The sequence below is a fragment of the Balaenoptera ricei genome, chromosome 9 (genome assembly GCF_028023285.1).
Source record: "Balaenoptera ricei isolate mBalRic1 chromosome 9, mBalRic1.hap2, whole genome shotgun sequence".
Classification (NCBI taxonomy): Eukaryota; Metazoa; Chordata; class Mammalia; order Artiodactyla; family Balaenopteridae; genus Balaenoptera; species Balaenoptera ricei.
This window is the reverse complement of record NC_082647.1, coordinates 100,447,380-100,468,572: the sequence shown is the minus strand read 5'-3', so window position 1 is coordinate 100,468,572 and position 21,193 is coordinate 100,447,380. Positions and strand designations below refer to the sequence as shown.

The 21,193-nt window shown below is 38.6% G+C and overlaps 1 protein-coding gene across 1 annotated transcript in view; it reads left to right on the top strand.

Moving 5' to 3' along the window:
- Positions 1-21,193, top strand: part of VPS41 (VPS41 subunit of HOPS complex) — a 182,383-nt gene that overhangs the window by 84,574 nt on the left and 76,616 nt on the right. The window contains exons 5-7 of the mRNA XM_059934200.1: positions 3,766-3,840; positions 13,447-13,509; positions 17,266-17,331. Coding sequence (XP_059790183.1) covers positions 3,766-3,840; positions 13,447-13,509; positions 17,266-17,331 — 204 coding nt within the window. The remainder of the gene's footprint in view (positions 1-3,765; positions 3,841-13,446; positions 13,510-17,265; positions 17,332-21,193) is intronic.

Below are 21,193 nucleotides of genomic sequence, written 5' to 3'. Positions count from 1 at the left end.
TTAGAAGAACAGATTAATTGGCCGACAGGCTTAAGAAAATGTTTAAGTTGTTAGTAGTTGGGGAAATAAATCAGTGAATATTGATCATTGGCAAAAAAAAAAAAAGTTAACCATTGCTAACAGGTATAAAGGAAAAAGGATTCTTATACCTTGTAGTTATGATTTATTTTCCCCCATAATATTGCTAATGTGGCGATACAAATTAGTTTCTACTAAGGAAGAAACATGTTGTAATAAAAAGTTGGGTTTATTCGTACTAAGAATATCACCGTGTGGCCTAGCCACATAGCAGTACTAAGGCTCTAGACAGCTCACGTAAACTCTTGAGGCCTCATTTTCCTTATTGTGAGGTGGAGATAACCGTCCTACGCTGACTGCTTTCACCAGAAGTTGTGAGGATCAGCTAACGTGTATGCCAGGTCTTTGAAAATAATACAGTGTGATTCCTAGAACCTTAGCACAGGCCATGAGCACAGAGTCCAAGAACAAATGACGTACAGTTTGACAGGCACATGGGGAGAAGATGTACCTCTCGATGTAAGTTGTACAGAAGGGCCTTGTGAAGAAGCATTGTACTCAGCACTGAGGCTCAGTTTGGTGGGCCTGGAACAGTGCTGCCCTGTAGAACTTTCTGAAATGATGAAAACCTTCCGTGATCTGTGTGCTTTTTCATACAGTAGCCGCTAGTCACATGTGGCTATTGAGCACTTGTGCAACGGAGGACATGAATTTTTAACTGTGATTGATTTTAACTAACTTAACTTTCTGTATAGTCACACGTGGATAGTACCATATTGGTTAGGACAGGAAACCTTGGCAGTGATCAAGCTACACACATCTATTGAATTATAATCTGAGGTAGGTTATAACCAGAGACCAATTAAATTACAGTCAGGTATGTGGGGTTTATATTTGCCACAAGTAAAATGGGCATTAAAATGTTGTTTGACGAACAAAAGATCAGAAGCAGGAAGTTGTTAACAGAAGGTGCTCAGTGAAGAAAGCATTTATCCAAAGAAGACTGTAGAAGCTGCGCATTCAGACTCGTCGGCCAGAAGTCCAGACACACTGGCCTCATTGCTTTCCCAGTTCAGCTTTTGTTTTGCATCTTCCTTGCTGCCCATCACAAAGTTCTCTTCACTGCTCTTAAGGTCAGAGCCCTGGCTCTGCTTTTTCTCTGTTGTGAATCTCATCCGTGGGGTTGGTTTATTCTCCTATAAATGGATCAAATATGTCTGTAAGGTCCTTTCCTGTTCTAACATTCTAGGAACTTTTAAGGAGATAGCTTGGTTTTCATGAGCTGCATTTCAGGAGTGATTTAGGGATCAGGATGAGAAAGGGTTCTGCAGCCAGTTATCTCCACCTGTAACACGGGAATTTCTCTCAGCAGTATCAGTCAGTGGGTGGCCTTTCCAAGGTCAGGGAGTCTTGGTCTGTCCTGGCCATTACTTACTAGCTTGGAGATATTTTCCGTTGAGCATGGAACAATCAATTTTGTGTATTTCCATTTTATTCTTATACACAAACCAAATTATTTTAAGGTAAGGTATTTAAAAAAATGAATTTGCAGGCTCATGTTGAAACTGATGAAGTCTTACTTCTCTTTTTGTGGTTAATTTGTTCTATCATGTTTTGTGGAAGATAGTTGTAAACTGTCATTACTTAAGAAGCAAAAAAAAAAAGAAAAGGTTGTCATTTTTTAATGTTGTCAACATTTACTGATTTTGATTTCTCTTTAGAAAATCCACCTGTATGAATATTTTAGTGAGTGAACAGTTGGCTACATAGCGAACTGGAAAACTGAAAAATATTAAAAGTACAGTTGTGTGTTTACTCTTGGGAAAATACATCCAAAGTAGAATGCCTAATTCCATCTTCACAGATTTTTAAATTTGAGATTACTCAAAAGAATGGAGGATGACAAAGTTAGTTACTATCAGTTAGACCCTGTGGAATTCCCCCAGAAAGTACTAAGCATAGAGTATAAATAAAAAGTTGATTTAGTAATTTATAAGAGAAGAAGAAATGGATTGGCTGGTGAGCCAAAGTAAAATAACTAAGATTTTAGAGTTGCCATATGATCCAACAATCCCACTCCTGGGCATATATCCAGAGAAAACTCTGATTCGAAAAGATACATGCACCCCAATATTCATAGCAGCACTATTTACAATAGTCAAGACATGGAAGCAACCTAAATGTCCATCAACAGAGGAATGGATAAAGAAGATGTGGTACATACATACAATGGAATATTACTCAGCCATAAAAAAAGAATGAAATAATGCCATTGGTATAGACGACCTTATTTACAAAGCAGAAATAGAGATACAGATGTAGAGAACAAACGTATGGATACCAAGAGGGAAAGGGGGAGGTGGGATGAATTGGGAGATTGTGATTGACATATATACGCTATTGATACTATGTATAAAATAGATAACTAATGAGAACCTACTGTATAGCACAGGGAACTCTACTTAGTGCTCTGTGGTGACCTAAATGGGAAGGAAATCCAAAAAAGAGGGGATATAGGTGTATGTATAGCTGATTCACTTTGCTGTGCAGTAGAAACTAACACAACATTGTAAAGCAACTGTACTCCAATAAAAATTAAAAAAAAAAAAAAAGAATGAAATAGTGCCATTTGCAGCAGCATGGAGATTATCATACTAAGTGAAGAAAGTCAGAAAGAGAAAGACAAATCCCATATGACATCACTTATACGTGGAATCTAAAATATGACGTAACAGAAACAGACTCACAGACACAGAAAACAAACTTACGGTTACCAAAAGGGAGAGGTGGTGGGGCAGTGATAAATTAGGAGTTTGGGATTAGCAGATACACACTACTGTATATAAAATACATAAACAACAAGGTCCTACTGTACAGCACAGGGAACTAGATTCAATATCCTGTGATAAACCATAATGGAAAAGGATATTAAAAAGAATGTGTGGGGCTTCCCTGGTGGTGCAGTGGTTGAGAATCTGCCTGCCAATGCAGGGGACACGGGTTCGAGCCCTGGGCTGGGAAGATCCCACATGCCACGGAGCAACTAGGCCCGTGAGCCACAACTACTGAGCCTGCGCGTCTGGAGCCCGTGCTCCGCAACAAGAGAGGCCGCGACAGTGAAAGGCCCGCGCACCGCAATGAAGAGTGGCCCCCACTTGCCACAACTAGAGAAAGCCCTCGCACAGAAACGAAGACCCAACACAGCTAAAAATAAATAAATAAATAAAAAATTAAAAAAAAAAAAAAAGAATGTGTGTGTGTGTGTATATATATATATATACCTGAATCATTTTACTGTATACCAGAAACTAACATGACATTGTAAATCAACTATATTTCAATTAAAAAAAGAAAACTAAAATTTTTCTTTACATCATGATTTTTATTTTGGTTTTTGTTCTTTTAACGAATTTGGCTGGGAAAGAATTTTAGGACTGTGGAGTCAATAGAACAGAACAAATAAAAAGGTACGTAACAGGTAAGAAAAGTACCGTTTTTAGCTGGTTCTTCAAGTACGTGAAATAGGTAATTTGGGGAAATCTTAGGTTTCTGGGCTTTATTACATGTCTGGGAACAAAGCTATATTTTACCATTTTCATTTGCAGAAGCAAAATATGTCTTGGACTCATGCATCTAACTAATAGACAACTTGTATCACTTACATTTTACGAAAAGCCAAGGCATTTAACTTTGATATATATGTTTCTGAAGGTTTACCATGTTTGTTTGTTCTTTTGTTTTTAATAGAGTCCTGTGAAGATAAATCAGATTAGCCTGGATGAAAGTGGCGAACACATGGGCGTGTGTTCAGAGGATGGCAAGGTATGGGGATTACACGGTCACGTGGAAAGCAGTGCTCCAGCTCTGTGGGCTGTGATGTTACCAGCTCCAAGGGCTCGGAGCAGCGCTGTGCCTACTGTACCTGCAGTAGGAGAACCTTGATTATTCTTTTTGGGTATCGGACTTGCTCCCGATTGCTCATAATTAAAGTAAAATATATTTTGCACAAATGTGCCTTAGGAAAAATAATTACAAGAATGTCAATAATGTAACTAGTATTAAGCTGATTAACAGCTGTGGCAGAGGGACATGTCACCTTAATCATTACTGCTGTGCCACTTAGGCTTCAGCGACTGGTCTGCAGTTCCTGCAAGACAGTGGTTTAATGCCTTTCTGCCATAAATCCACAAAATTGGATTTTGTGGGCATGATTTCTGTGGGCTGGTGGTTTTTATTTTCACACACCAGTTATGAATGTTTCTCTTGAATTATAGAATCTTTTGATAAGCAATCATAGTTTATCAGAAGAATAAAGTGTCTTACAGTGGCCACGTTAAATAAATGTAAAATCAATATATGTACAGTTTCTAAAAACCTGGCCCCTACTTCCTCGACCGAGGACATACATCATTTGTGCAGTGTATAACTAACAATTATCAGTGCTTCTTGCTGATGTTGAGCTGTGACATTTAGTGGTTGTAGTGATTGATTTTCCACTTATAAGAATGTCTTTTGTTTTTCAGTCAATGGAAGGCTTTGCTACTGTTGGTTTGCAATGATAAAATTCTAATGCACAGTGTATTTAAGCTACTCTTCTAAAATAACAGTTGAAGAAGAGAGTGCATTAAGAATCATTACAGAACCTTACATATTCTTGACTGCATAGAGCAGATTTCCTAATCTAATTTTATGTTTTTTACGGGATCTAAATTCAATGGGCCATTAGGATAAGTAAATTAAAAACAGTGTAATCAGTGTAAAAGATTTATACCCATTTAATCTGTTAACAAAAGAAAAATGAAGTCTTCTTAACAGACAAGAATGCATTTTTATATATCTAAGCTTAATGTTACCCAAAGAGTCTAGTAATAGTAATTGGAACACTCATGCTTTTCAAAAAGCACTGTCAAATTTTCTGAAATTCTGAGATGAACCAGACCATCAAAGATAGATAAGGGAGGAGTTGGTGTGTGCAGAAATTGAGAAGAATTATCCAAACTCTTGAAACATTTCGTATTTATAAGAAAGATCATCTTCATTTTTGTTTTCTGAAAGGTGAGGAGGAATTCTTTCTGGATTAATGCCAATGTAATTGAACTAATTTGTTGAAGGAGAATATTGTTTTTGAATTGGAAAAGAACTTATACTAAGATACTTCGTCTAAGAATTTTCAGAACTCTAAATTTTGAAGAATTACTATTTGATGCGGCAAAGCAGTATATTTTAACTACTGTGTCTGGTGGGTAACGAGATGACCCTCAGATATCTCCTGGCACACTTCTTGGCAAGCACCTCTGTTTTCCTATTTTAGTCAAATTTATAACTGCCATATTTTGTTGTAGACCCATGATGCCTTTTTAAAGAATGGTTTTCTCATATATTTTATCAGCGTTGATAGAATTGAAAATAAATATTTCAGCACACGTAGTTGTGTAAGCTAGCCCTCCTCGTGGGTTAGTCAGAATTGTGAAAATTGAGGCGCTAATATACAGTGATCTGGTAAAGTGGTTAGTGGTGATAGCAACATAAAGATTATTAAGCAAGATCAACTCCAGATACCTAGATCTTGTGCATCTTTCAATGGCTGTTGTGATTTTTCTTTCTTTAGTGCATTAAGATTCCTAGATAAATCATTACCTTCTATTTCACAGATAACCTTTGATATTCAGTTTTAAAGTCATAATTCTAACAGTTGTTTAAAATTTACTCTGTTCAGTCAGCTGGTGCTCAGTTCTAATCTTTTTATTTATTCTCGAGTTCCAAATTTTGAAATACGCTCACACATATACTGTGTGTGCGTGCGCGCGTTTGTGTGTGTGTGTTACTGGTATACATTTTTAGGTAACTTTCAGCATAAGTACGTACCAGGCTTATTTTCTGATCTCTTGCCTGTGTCGCCCTCATACATAAACTAGAATTAATTTAATATAGAATTCTGGGTTGAACTATTTTCTCTCAAAGTTTTGGAGACTTTGCTCCCTTCTGACTAACCTTTATTTTCCTAGACATGTCAGAGGCCAGCCTACTTTTGTTGTTTCACAAAACCTTTTTAATTTTTTTTTTTTTGTCCTGCCTTGGAGCTCAGACTCATCATAATAACACCACCACTACCAATGGCAACGAACAGCCCTTGTAATTCAGTTTGCTAAGTTAATGTCTTGTTTGGGTCTATTTTCATTCATTTTGTCTGGAACAGGGTAAGTCCTTTTGATCCATATACTGAAGTATTGTTTTCATTTCAGGAAAGTTGACTTCAGTCCTGATTTTGATTATTGCTTCAGTTCCACGTGTTTTCATTTCTTCAGAGAAACTCAATAATACTTAGGCTGGAGGCGGTATTGTGCAGAGGCTAAGAGCATCGCTCTGCACCGCGCCTGCCTGGGCGGCTTTCCCACTCTTCTCTGTTAGGTCAGGGATGTTGCTTGACCCCCGGCCCCTCCACTGCCTCAGCTGGGCAGTGGGCACAGTGCGAGGCCTGGATGGGAATGTGGCAGAGCCAGTGCTGGGTGTGTGGAAAGTTCTAAGTTCATTGTGTTTTTATTGCTAACCCTTCACTAACCATCTGTAGTCTGGCCTCTTCCCCTCCCATTTTGTTGTACCTCACTCACCTTTTCAAGGTAAGATGGTGAATGGATAAGCCCTATCGACCCTTCTTCTCTTTTGAAAATATATGTAGAGGGGTTCCCTTTTCTCTACACCCTCTTCGGCATGTATTGTTTGTAGATTTTTTTGATGATGGCCATTCTAACCGGTGTGAGGCAATACCTCACTGTAGTTTTGATTTGTATTTCTCTAATAATTAGTGATGTTGAGAATCTTTTCATGTACTTTTTGGCCATTTGGAGAAACGTCTATTTGGATCTTCCACCCATTTTTTTTATTGAGCTGTTTTTTGATATTGAGCTGCACGAGTTGTTTATATATTTTGGAGATTAATCCCTTGTCGGTCACTTCATTTGCAAGTATTTTCTCCCATTCTGTGGGTTTTCTTTTTGTTTCGTTTACGGTTTCCTTTGCTGTGCAAAAGCTTTTAAGTTTAAGTAGGTCCCATTTGTTTATTTTTGTTTTTACTTTCATTACTCTTGGAGGCGGATCAAAAAAAGATCTTGCTGTGATTTACGTCGGAGGGGGAGGGATAAATTGGGAGATTGGGATTCACATATACACACTACTATATATAGAATAGATAACTAATAAGAACCTACCAAATAGCACAGGGAACTCTCTTCAGTACTCTGTAATGGCCTGTATGGGAAGAGAATCTAAAAAAGAGTGGATATATGTGTATGTATAACTGACTCACTTTGCTGTACACCTGAAACTAACAGAACATTGTAAGTCAAATATACTCAAAATTTTAAAAATTAATTAATTTTTTAAAAAGAAAATATACTGTAAGAAAATTTGGTCATGTTTTGTGACACACACACACACACATATACCTCACACATGTGCTTTGCTTTCTCATGGTTTTTATCCTCTCATTTCTCTGTAGTCAGGGAGAGTTTCTCTTCTTGTTTGGTCCCTTTGCTGAGGTACTTTGCTTCCAATATCAATTTTGCTTTCTGGAGTAGACTTTTATTCTGTTTTGCCTTTTTGTTTTTCCTGAACTCTTTCAATCTCTCCCAATTTTCTCTTCACGTCAGCCTGATCTACGTTTAATTTTTAAAACCAAAAATTATGACTTCTTGTGTGTCTTAGAGTGTCTTAGAGGTGGAGTGGCTGGGAGTGGAATTATCCTGCCACATTTGAGCTGTGTGTTGTCAGCTAAGTATTCAACCCTCTCTGTGCTTCACCCTATTTCCTCCTCTATAAAAGGGGGAACAGTAACAGTACCTGCCTCATTAATCATTAGGAGAAATGAATTAGTTAATATATGTCAGTGGTTTGGAATAGCATCTGGAACAGAAGAAACACGTAGTAGTCGTCAGCTGTTACCATCATCATGATCATTGTTGTCCAGCTGTTACCATCATCATCATCATTGTTGTCCAGCTGTTACCATCATCATCATCATTGTTGTCCAGCTGTTACCATCATCATCATCATTGTTGTTCTGTCCTTTGCTCCAGATTCATAGAGGTCTCTTCTTATTGAAGTTGACAAATAGTTTTGTAGTTTGTTTGTTTTTTTCTTTTCTGGTTACTATTAAAACTTTTTTTTTTTTTTTTTTTGTCCGTGCTGCACGGCATGTGGGATCTTAGCTCCCCGACCAGGGATCGAACCTGCACCCCCTGCAGTGGAAGCGTGGCGTCTTAACCACTGGGCCACCAGGGAAGTCCCTGTTAAAACATTTTTTAAAGCATGGTTTTTCTCCCTCTGAGTCACTGGAATTGTGTTCTGCAGTATTCTTTTTATAGACCTTGTGTGCATTTTTGTTACTCATTTATCCATTCCAGAACAGGGAGACAAGCTCTTTCTGAGCCTGGGTTAGCAAACAGATTCAGGCCCTGCTTGTTATCCTTTTGGGTGTTGTAGAGTCACCCTTCAGCTCACATAGGGACCTGTTAATGAGCTCAATTTCCTCTGACTGGAGGTATCCAGTTAAGGCAGCTCCTCCAGTGAACTGGGAGCCTCTCCTATCTTCCCTCCTCGGTCTTTGACAACCTCCATGGGTGGAGAACATGAAAACCTGCCATCTCCCCTGTGAGGGTCCCCCCAGCCACTGCCCTAGATGGAATGACAGTTTACATGTTCACCCCTGTTCTTCTAATGCTTGACCTGTTGTTATTTGCAAGCCGGGGTTTGAGAGGGTCTGTTACAATGAAGTAATAGCTGGGAGGGTTGTCCAACACTCTGGTCACCTCACAATTTCTCTATGTCAGATGGCCCGTCGCCCAGTTTTCTGGTTTGCAAATACATAGAATTCCATGCTAAAGGGGAGGAGGCTTATACACCTTCCTGATTGTTTCATGAGGGTAGGGTTTCTTTACTTCTGGTGGTAAACACATAGCACATGCGTTTTGTGGTCCTCCTATGGCTCTGTGGGTTTGTAGTTAATGAGAAATCCTCCAAGACTTTGCAGTAGATTGACTCTAAGGCCAATTGTTCTGAATTTTCTCTTTTTCTTCAGTAGGTGTTTTTGTGACAAGGTGGGAGAGGTTGTCAGGGCTGCTATAGAGGATACCATTATCAAAAGGATCCTCTCTATTTTAACCTTTAGAAATATGATTCTTAACTCAGACGCAATCTTCCTAAAAGCCCAAACTCTCTAAGCAATCATTCAACGGATTCTTTTCACAGAGTGTGCTAATCACCGAGAAAATGACAAAGAGGGAGAGAGAGGGGAAATGAATGAAAATTGTTTTGGACTTTACTAGCTTTAGTAGTTTAAGTTCTGACCAACTAGTTTGGGTGTCACATTAGTGAAATGAACCAAAATATCAGAGGTTTTACAACTCACCCTGCTTGTACTGATAAAGTTTATGAGATTTGTCTTGTGAAGTCTCAGTGTTTTCCATACTGAAGGAGACAATGACAGGTGAGGAAAATGTTATTCAGTTAAACATACAAATAGAGACTAACCTAAGAGTTCTAATCTTGCTTTGCCGCCTTCAGCAAACACCCCTCCAGCCCCTCATCTGGGTATGCTATGAGATTTTTGCTTCCACTAGTTCTAAAGGGTAGTTATGAGTTTCAGCCTGTTTTCTAAGAACTTCTGCAATTTGTTCTCTTCTGTTTATTCCTTCTTATCACTCTACTATTATATCTTCATATGGATTCGTTTTTTTTGTTTGTTTTGTTGTTGGATTTGTGATTTTTAAAGGGGCACCCCTGGAAATTCATAATTTAATATTCACCACTAGATTTACAATATTTCTAATATGTATTTTCTCACTGATACCTCAGTCTTTTTCGACGGGTTCATATTTGTTTGTTTTCAGCTCATATACTTTTCCCTGCAATAAAAATCACTTAACTGTTGTTCTTAAAATCATCTTTACCCTGTTATAGGCAGAAGGAACTTTATCCATTTGAATGAATAGTCTGCTGCATTTAGTTTCAACTTCTGTTGTAGAGTTGTCTAATTCATTCCCTTTCATGTTAGTTTGGCAAATATTTGAGGCTTTTGATTTTCTTTTCCCTATTCTACTTTTCTTACACTTTATATATTGTAGAAAGATATCTTTATTATTTGCAAATTTTAGGCTAGCTCCTATAATGATAGAGTGTAGAAGAACAGGGCTTGGAATACTCTTCTTGATTTTTACAACCTCAGATGAGTCATTTATTTTTCCACAGAATCATCTGTTAAAGAGGCATAATGGTGTTTGCTTTCATCCCTAGCTGTCTTGCTATAAGGGCCAAATGAGGCAGAGCAAGATTTTCACTGCTAGTTACATACTGTCAGTTATCAATCTTTAAAAATATCATTTTAAAGGTATTTCTTCTCATTTTCAAATCCATAAGGATAGTTTAATTCAGAATAAAATTTCTAAAAAAGCCAGAATGACACTGACCATTTTAATAGACAGCTTTTCCAGAAGGTTGGAGAAGACTGAGAAGACTTCTCCACAGTTGGAGAAGACTGAGAAGTGACATCACATCTTTGAGGAGAGGTTATCGAAATATACTTTCCGATTGGAATGTTAGCCTAGAAATTATGCTGTGCCTCACACGGGACTTCCCCATTGGTTAAAAGTGAGTCAAATTACAGCTAAAAAATAAATTTAGAACTAAGAGGAACATCTAGACATTGCTAGATGTTGACCACGGTATGAGTGAAATAAATATGTTCCACCTGAAAAAAAATACATCATTTTACCCCACCAGAAAGTTCAGTTTGTCTTGGGTGGAATCTAGCCATTAATTTCCAGGAATCTTAACCGTGCAGTCTGGCCTGAGACCCACTGAGGTAAAACACATGGAAGCATTTAGAGGTCCAAGTTGGTAGTAGGAGTGTAAGAGTTGACAGGGGACCACGTTGTCAGCGACATTGTTAGAATGAATTCACAGAAGTAGCTTATGTTAGAAAAATGTAAACTTCCTAGTTTAGCAAGAGTTTCTACTGATGTAACATTAATAAGTTGAGCACTTGTTAATTTACTCCATTAAGATTCAGGTGATACAGTACTTGTCTTATTTTGACCCCGTTTTCTTGGATTTGTTGGGCTCATTCAACTTCAACTTCCTGGGATAGAGTAAAACTCTGAATGCAGTGCTTTTCTTTTGAGCTTCTCTACCGCCATTTTATAAGAAGTTCAATGCATCCTGTGTGTATACATTCAAATAAAAGCAGTGATGCAATGCCCTCTGAACAATGAGAAGCAAGGTGGTAGTGGGGCCTGCATGTATTTGCCATGTCAAGAATACATTTTAACAGACTACCTCTGAGTAAATCAAATTCCGTCTATGTTACATTGTACCATGTGCTGTTCTTGGAACCCAAATAACATACTTGGCACAAGGGTATAAAAACAGCAGTCACAAAATGAGTGGAATATTCTAAAGATTTTATAGTTTAATGAAAGAATTTATCTCCTCAAATGATATCATAACATGAGTACATTTTCCTCTTGGAACTTGCACACATGAACTACTCAGAACTTACTAAGATGGGGACTTCCCTGGTGGTCCAGTGGTTAAGACTCTGCACTTCCAATGCAGGGGGCATGGATTCGATCCCTGGTCGGGGAACTAGGATCCTGCATGCTATGCTGCACGGCCCAAAAAAAAAAAAAAACTTACTAAGATGAAAGCAAGAAAAAGTCTAAGTAGTTTTATATCTATTTAAAAAATTGAATTTGTAATGAAAAACTTTCTCACAGAGAGCCATTGGACCCAGATGGCTTCACAGGTGAATTCTTTAAAATTTAAAGAAGAAATAACACCACTCTTCTAGAGACTAGAAAAAGAGTGAACACATTTCAAGTGTTGGGAAATAGTTCTAAGTGCCCCTAATAGCTGGTTCCAAGTGTTTGAGAGCTCCTGGAATTCATACGCTGTGCTTGTGAGAGTGTAAATTGATTGGAACCACTTTGCGAAGTCGTTTGGCTGTCTATTAGATGTGAACAGATGCATAACCTATGACTCAACAATTCCATTTCTTCATAAATGGGTATATAAGTGGACCAAAAGATTTGGAAAGAGTATTCACTGCAGCATTATTCATAATAGCCTCCGTCTGGAGACAACCCAAATGATCAGTGGAAGATGGATACATAAATTATGATGTATTCGTACATTGAAATACTATACGGCAATGACAAAGAACCAGCTCCTGCTGTACGTACGTAGCAGTATGGATAAATATCAGAAAGAAAATGTCGAGTGAAAGAAGCCAGTGAAATAGTTTATGATTCTATTTATATAAAATTCAAACATTAGCACAACTTACTGAAGGTGATAGATTTTGGAGGAGCGGTTAGTTTGTGAGGGTGTGAATGAATGGAAAGAACACAAGGGAGCTTCTTGGGTTCTACTTCTTGACCTGGGTCATGGTTGCAGTGATATGTTCATATCATAAAAATTTGTCAGGCTCTGAATCTGTCATCTGTACCCTTTATGTACATTACTCAGTTGAATATGTATGTTATTCAATTTTTAAAGTCAACCACTCAGAGAAAAGGTTAAGATTAAACAACTTTAAGGGAGGCACTGATAAGGAGAAAATTAAATCTTACATTTATACGCTCTAAATAGATTCAAGATAAGATTGTAAATGAAGCGCAGTTCACCTAATCTCTTGCCACTTTGATCTGCACAGTTGATTTATATATCTGTGACTCAAAAAAGAAGCTCCTTTTTCCTTCAAGGAAAGGAATAAATAATTCCGTTAGGAATAGTCTATGGGAAGTTCATAAAAGGGTATTAGTAATCTATTCATATCTATTTCATTTTTAAAGTTGACGTCCATTTAATAAAACAAACTTGTGGTGTGCAAAGGGAACTCTATCCATGAGATACTTGTAAAAATTTAATTGCAGCAGTGTGTTTTCACCCCCATAGAATTGTTTTCATTGGATACTTAATAGAGATTACAAGGGCTTTAGATTACTAAGTGTTCTACTTTTTTTTTTTTAAGATATTTTAAAAATAAATTTATTTATTTACTTAATTTTGGCTGCATTGGGTCTTCATTGCTGTGTGCAGGCTTGCGGGCTTTCTCTAGTTGCAGTGAGTGGGGGCTACTCTTCGTTGCGGTGCACGGGCTTCTCATTGCGGTGGCTTCTCTTGTTGCGGAGCATGGGCTCTAGAGCGCAGGCTCAGTAGTTGTGGCACACAGGCTTAGTTGCTCCGCGGCATGTGGGATCTTCCCAGACCAGGGCTCGAACCCATATCCCCTGCATTGGCAGGCAGATTCTTAACCACTGCGCCACCAGGGAAGTCCTGTATTCTACTTTTTTATTGATAGTATGTGTTCTCACTGACTCAGCAGCCTTCTTTGTTACCGTCATGGTGAACTGACAAGATCCATTTACTTTTTAGGTGCAGGTGTTTGGACTGTATTCTGGAGAAGAATTTCATGAGACTTTTGACTGTCCCATTAAAGTAAGTATTCAGTAAGTTTTAATTTTTTTAAGGATTTTCTCAACAAAGGCAATAGGATTACAATACTTTGAACACTACCAATCTTGCATTAATTTTGTCAGTAAGTATTTGTTCAACCAATGTACCAGATACTATTTGATGCTGGGAAGGTACACAGAATGTATATTATGTGACTGTGATCTCAGTCTATCCTCAGGAATCTTTTGTTGTAGTGGGTGAGATGATACACACACACACACACACACACACAAAATCTGTTATTAAAGGCTCAAAGAGGTAAAAACAGTATTAAGGAATCTAAAACTGAGAGAGGTTACTTCTAGCTGTCCTCGTTAATGATGGCTTTGTAGATGGACTGTTGTTTGGACGTTAATATACAGGGCTGATGGAGAAAACTGACTTCCCATGTGGAAGAACAGTATAATATAAACGGAGAGGCTAGAAAATTCAAATTGTGTTCAGGAAGTGGCAAATAGTCTAGTTTAGATGGTGCGTAAAATACTGACTTGGCAGGAAAGCTGCACAGGCTGATTGACGCTGGCTTTATATTCAGGCTAAGGAATTTGGACTCCGTCTGGTAGATAAGGAGAAATTATTGAATGTTGAAGAGCAAAGAAGTGGTGTAAACTGAGCTAAGCTTAAGGAAAAGTAACATGGCAGCTATAACAGTGTTAGATGTGAGAGCTGATAGACCTGAGGCAGAAGGACCGGTTTTAGGTAACAGTCATGGTAGTTACAGTGAGTATTACAGTTGTTAAAGGAAGAGGTCATTCAGTTTTCTCAGGTGTTTATTCAAACATTTATTGATCAACAGGTGAAGGAGAGATGGGATCTGATGTGTGTTTTAGAAAGCCAGCCCTGCCACAGTGCAGGGGGATGTAAGCAAGAGAGTGATTGGGGACAGGAGACAATTTAGAAGGCTAATGCTGTACTCTAGAAACGGTGTTACAGGAGCTCAATGAAAAGAGGGATAGTGAGTACTCAAGATGGTGTAGAAGGAATGAATTGGGAAAGCCTCGAGGAGGTAGACTTACTAAGACTTAGTGATGGTGTGGCCAAGGGTCATAAAAGATGGAGGAGCTGAGGGTAGATCCAGGTTCTTGCTTTGGTAATGGTGTGTGGGAATGCCATCAGTGGAAATAAGGGATGGTTTGAGGAAGGATGTTGCTAGTTTGGGCTTGAGTCTAGATAACTGTAGCACATCTGGTGGAAATGTTATGTAGGAAACATTCATGGACATGAATATGGACCTCAGTATGGAGATTGGCCCTAAAAACACAAAATGGATAACCACAGCTGAGTAAGATGAAACCATTTTGAAAGATATTATCCAGTTAAAGCGTGAGATGTGGCACATATATACAATGGAATATTACTCAGCCATAAAAAGGAACAAAATTGAGCTATTTGTAATGAGGTGGATGGGCCTAGAGTCTGTCATACAGAGTTAAGTAAGTCAGAAAGAGAAAAACAAATGCCGGATGCTAATGCACATATATATGGAATCTAAAAAAACCGGTACTGATGAACCTAGTGGCAGGGCAGGAATAAAGACAGCGATGTAGAGAAAGGACTTGAGGACACGGGGGGGAAGGGGAAACTGGGACAAAGTGAGAGAGTTAGCATTGACATATATACACTACCAAATGTAAAATAGATAGCTGGTGAGAAGCAGCCGCATAGCACAGGGAGATCAGCTCAGTGCTTTGTGACCACCTAGAGGGGTGGGATAGGGAGGGTGGGAGGGAGGCTCAAGAGGGAGGGGATATGGAGATATATGTATACATATAGCTGATTCACTTTGCTGTACGGCAGAAAGTAACACAACATTGTAAGGCAATTATATTCCAATAAAGATATTAAAAAAAAAAAGAGTGAGAAGACTGATGGTTAAATAATTCTGGAGCACTAATTTAAAGATTAAGGTAGTGGGAGAAAAAAAAAAGTGAGGGGTCTAAGAAGAATTAGTTAGGGGGATCGGAGGAGACCCAGGAGAGTGGTGTCAGGGAAGCCAAAGGAGAGAGGGTTTCCAGAAGGAAGGAGTGTGGGCAGCATGGGAAAGGCAGTGCGGAGATCACACGAGGTGGGGACTGAAACACGTGTTTTATTTGATAATTCTGAGCTCACTTAATGAGGAGATTTGAGGAGCAGGAGGCCCACCCCATGTCAAGGAGTAAATTGGAGATGAAGAAGTAGAAACAAGCAGTGTAGACTCTTCTTCCAAGAAATTTCGTGATGAAGAAGGGAGCTCATCTGATAGACGGAGAGAAAGCCAGGGTCCCAGGAGCATTTCTGCTGGTCATGTTTTGGTTGATGGTAAAAAGTCAGTAGAGGGGGAAAGATCAAAAATAAGAGAAAAGGAATACTTAGTGGAGCGGCACTGAGGGATGGGATCCGTCGTGTTGGGAGGGAGAGAAACCTTGGATATGAGTCCTACAGCCCCCCGCCAGTGAGACCAAGCCCAAGTGTTGCTACGTTGGGCAGTGAAGGACCCGCAGTCAAGGGCAATGACCCTGATGGCCTTGGTTTCTTCTGGGTGAGGAGGAGAAAAAAGGGGTAAGGTAACATGGTGGAGGGGCATGGGGAATGTCTGGAATAGCAGCTGCGATGTAGGATGATGCATTGTAAGAGAGCTAAGAGGACTTTCCTAAGAGATTTTAAGAATGTGTAACAACAGAATATGCAAATGATTCCATTGTTATCCAGGATGGATTAGGGAAGTGTGGAAGGGAAGAAGGGCTAACCTGGGAGGGAGGAATGGTTAGAGAAATGAGGAGTCATATGCTAAATGCCCTCAAAATGACAGTGTAGGAAGAGGAATCTATTCCGTTGGAGGATGGAAATGTGTTAGTTAATTGATAGGAGTAGAGAATGTATTTAGTTGGAGTTTTATGAAGGTGTAATTGTGTGAATTTTTTTTAATGCCCAGAAATATTCTGTTAGGTTGGAAAAAAACACAGCGTATTAGTTGATGAATACATGGGTTTGGGGATAAGAAAACAAGGAGGCAGAGTCTCTGCAGGCTGACAGCCATAAAAGGGGAGCCCCGAAGACGGGTTTACACTGAGTGCAGACACCAGACCTTCAGAAATGCCACTGGCAAGTGAAGTAAACGGTGATGAGGGATGGAGCAGCCTTGAGAGCAACCTTTGTAAGGGGTCGGGAGGAGATCGTGGAGAGCGGATGAGAACCAGGGGGCCAGGAACTGAGGCTGGAGGTAAAAGGGAAGGGCCTGGATGCTGAGCTCCGGAACTCCTGGGTCCTGCAGCTCTGTTGTCTTTCTGCCGTTAGGGTGCGAATGTAATTGTGCTAAGTGTCTGAGGCTGCATCGCCGGCCCTGTTCCACTGGGTGCCCTCAGTCACTGGAAGGCATCTGGACAAGGAGATAGTTGGGTTCTTTCTCTGGGTTTCTTCTATGAAATGTATTCAGTTACAAACATGTGTGACATCTCGCTGCCTCTACTGACTGCCTTGGCTGTGTCTAAAGAGGGGCGCCCACTCAGAGGGTCCCACTCAGCCAGAAACGACAACTGTTCACTCTCATCTTTTAGCTTTGACCCAGCTTCGTAGAAGAAACCCTTTCATACCAGAGCAAAACTCATCCTCAGTTAGTGCAGAATATTACCTGAATAGATTACTTCCTACCAGGATACCGGGTTGATTTTTAGATCATGCTGCCGGTAATGTACAAAGGGCTTTCATTCTGTGCTGGAGCTGTGACTCCTAAACCACTGTTGGGTCCTTATTCCCTTGCAGATCATTGCTGTGCGTCCGCACTTCGTGAGATCCAGCTGCAAGCAGTTTGTGACCGGAGGGAAGAAGGTAAACGCTGCGTGTTGACCGTCACATGCCATCTTTGAGGGGGTTCTGTTTGCTCTTTAATTTATCTTTAGTGTTTTTAATGTCTGCCTCTTCATGCAGAGAAAATTCGCGAAAGCACAATGTAGTGAAATCATGAGACCATCACCTCCTGGGGAAGGTGTGGGCTCAGTGCTTCTCACTGACATTCCTTTGGGGTAGATGTAGGGCAAAAACAGAGATGTTACTCCAGCTACCACCTAGTGCTTTGAAATATTGTCCCTTCCACAAAGAAGAAGTAGCATTTAACAGTATCAAAGGAGCAAGTAAACTAGGCTTGACTGGGGCTGGAGTATCTGCTTTCTAAAAGGTCTGTTGCCTTCTTAAGAGCAACCCCTCATAAAATGATGATAACTTAAAATATTGATAAATCACTTTGGTTGAACTATTTCCCTAGTGGGGATGCAGTTTTGAGTTCTAGCTTTCCAATTTCAGAAGTTAGAGATTTTACAGTTGTCCCCTATTTTTGAAGGTATTGGTATGAAAGAACATATTAGAGATAATATGAGTGATGTCCAAGTGGACTCAAACTCATACTTTGGGACTTTCCTGTGTTGGTGTGTGTTCTTAATAATCAGCTTATTGGTGGAGGTTAATAACTGCTTTTATACTGTGAAGGATACCTATAGTCTGATGTAGTTTGCAACAGTAGTTTTGCTACATGAATGTCTTGTCATCCTGCAGGATGCCTGGGTTAACTGTGTCAATTTCATGTTCTTCGTCCTTCTACTTAGCATTTGACATCGTTTACAAACATCTGTAGGAAGGACCTTGTGAATGTAGCTGGGGCAAAGCTTGTTGAGTAGATACATGAGCAATTATATGGACGACAGAGTAGTCCAGCATCCAAGTGAGGGCAAGGTCATATGGAAAGAAGTTGGAATTTATACAAAGACTACATTGTGAATAGCAGTAAAATAAGTAGAATTCACTGATTGCTGAACAGGCAAGAACATCAGAGATTTGGTTTATCTTTTTGGTTATCACTGACTGCTTGACAAGTTTTTCTGTGTTCACCGTTCTAAGAGACAGCATTGTCTTTTCTCCTTTTTTCCTATTCACTTCTCCAGAAATGCATGGGTAGACATTTCTTCCCAAGCACAAAAAGATGTTTAATGATGTGTATATAAATTAAAAACAGTTCAGGTCATCTGGTGAAAAAGTTTAAAAAAAAATGATATTGTTAGAATTTCTGGATTAAAATAATTTAAAAGAAAAAACACACACCAAAGGGTTAGTATATTGTATAAAGGACTTTGGATATTGAGCTTGATAAAAGTATATGTGTGATATTTTGAAGTGAAGAATCAGAGGATTGCACATGTCAATGTAAATGATATTGTCATCTCTTTTAGATTTTTTAATAGCTTTATTGATATGTAATTTGCATACCAGAAAGTTCACCAGTTTAAAGTGTACGGTTCTGGGAGTTCCTTGGTGGTCCTGTGGTTAAGACTGCACGCTTTCACCGCAGGGGGCGCAGGTTCCATCCCCGCTCGGGGAGCTAAGATGCCGCATGCTGCATGGCACAGCCGAAAAACTAAAGTGTACAATTCATTGGTTTTTAGTATATTTACAGAGTTGTGCAACCATCACCATAATCTAATTTTAGAGCATTTTCATCATCCCAGCCTCGTCCCCATTAGCAGTTGCTCCATATCCCCCTTCCCCCGCTTCCCAGCCCCAAGCTACCACTAATGTATTTCACTTCTCTATAAATTTGCCTGTTCTGGATATTTCATATAAATTCTGGGTATTTCATGTAAACGGAATCATACAATAAGTATGTGGCCTTTGTGTCTGACTTCTTTCATTAGTTTTCTAGGTACATCCATGTTGTAGCATGTATCAGTACTTCATTCCTTTTTACGGCCAAATTACATTTCATCGTATGGGTATATCATATTGTATTTAGCAATATTTAATTATTTATTATTTAAATATTTCACTTAAATATTTATCAGTTGATGGACATTTGGGTTGTTTCCACCTTTTGACTATTATGAATAATGCTGCTGTGAACAGTAGTCAGAACATGGAAGCAACCTAAATGTTCACTGAGAGATGAATGGATAAAGAAGATGTGGTACATATATATACAATGGAATATTACTCAGCCATAAAAAAGAATGAAGTAATGCCATTTGCAGCAACATGGGTGGACCTAGAGATTATCATACTAAGTGAAGTAAGCCAGACAGATATCATTGTAATATAGCTTATATGTAGAATCTAAGAAAATGATACAAATGAACTTATTTACAAAACAGAAATAGACCCACAGACATAGAAAACAAACTTACGGTTACCAAAGGGGAAAGGAGAGGGGGAGGGATAAATCAGGAGTTTGGGATTAACATATACACACTACTATATATAAAATAGGTAACCAACAAGGACCTACTGTATAGCACAGGGAACTCGACTCAGTATTTTATAATAACCTATAAGGGAAAAGAATCTGAAAAAGAATAGGTACATATATATGTATAACTGAATCACTTTGCTGTACACCTACTTCAATTAAAAATATAATAAAATTAAAGGCCATTATAATTTTTCCTACTTATGTTAAAGGCTTAAGAAACATTGGTAGGTAAATGTGCCCTCTATTCAGGGACTTGTAACATACAAACTATTGACTGATTTCTCTGGATTCATTAAAGTTTATTGTGTAAATATGTATTTAGTGAGTAGTAAAGATTAGTGTTTAATCAATAAACTATGGTGACTTCTTTGTACAGGGTTAAATAACTAGAGATTTCCAAAACATGCACCAGCTTGGTGTGCTTTGCAGAAATCTCTGGAGAGGTTTCTTCCTTCTGTATGTGTATGGTATTCACTTTTAAAGATCACTTCCGTTGCATGGTTTTTGGCATTTGTGTGTTTTGTTTGTTTTAAAATAGATTTATTTAGTTGAAGATATTTCAGGAAATATTTCTGATTTCATTAAGGAATGCACCTTTGATTTTAAAAACTAAGAGAAAGGCTTTTTGGAAGGTGACATTAAGAAACAGATACTATTGTGAAAAGATTCTTTTCTTTTTTAGGGTGTTAGCAAATTTTTAGGAGGACCTCATTTTTTACCCTTATAACCGAGTTATGGCATTTTATTCCTTTGATAAATGAGAAAAACAAAGACTGTGTTGGCCCAATCACAACTCTGATCATTTAACTGCAATTTTCAACCAGCACCATAAACTAAGCAGAACTAGTCTGAAGAGTCCAGCATTTAGCAAATGGTGATAACCTTGCAATAATCATACATTGCAGATATCAAGACCTCCCTGTTTAGAGTAGATGGCAGATCATATAGGGGAAAAAAGAGCAAAGACAAATATCATGTAACTGAGAGGTTATGACCTTCTGCCTTTAAGAAATAATTTAATCTTAAAAAAAAAAATTGGAGCAAAGACTAGCCAAATGAAGGTGTAATGTGGAATAAAGGCATTCTTAAGGCATTCTTAACCCTTAAGAACACTGATCTTACTTAGACTGACAGCTAAATGCATCTAGGAATTGTATGCCAACTTCTGTAAACAATGATTAAAGCAGCACAGCGACCTCAGAAGCGGAATAGGAAAGATGGATGTCCTACCGTGAGATATTCATGATGTCATTTCATAAGAAAATTTGACAGATGTCTAATTTAAAATTTTAGTTGATTTGATTTGATGAGAAATTTTGATTCCTGGAAAAACATTTCTTTAAAAGTAATCAGAACATACATTTCAGAATAGTTCCACAAAATAGCCATGTAGCAGAAAAAACCTGAAACTGCACTTTGACACATTTGTTGATATTTCCTTTTTAAGGTTCTAGCTTC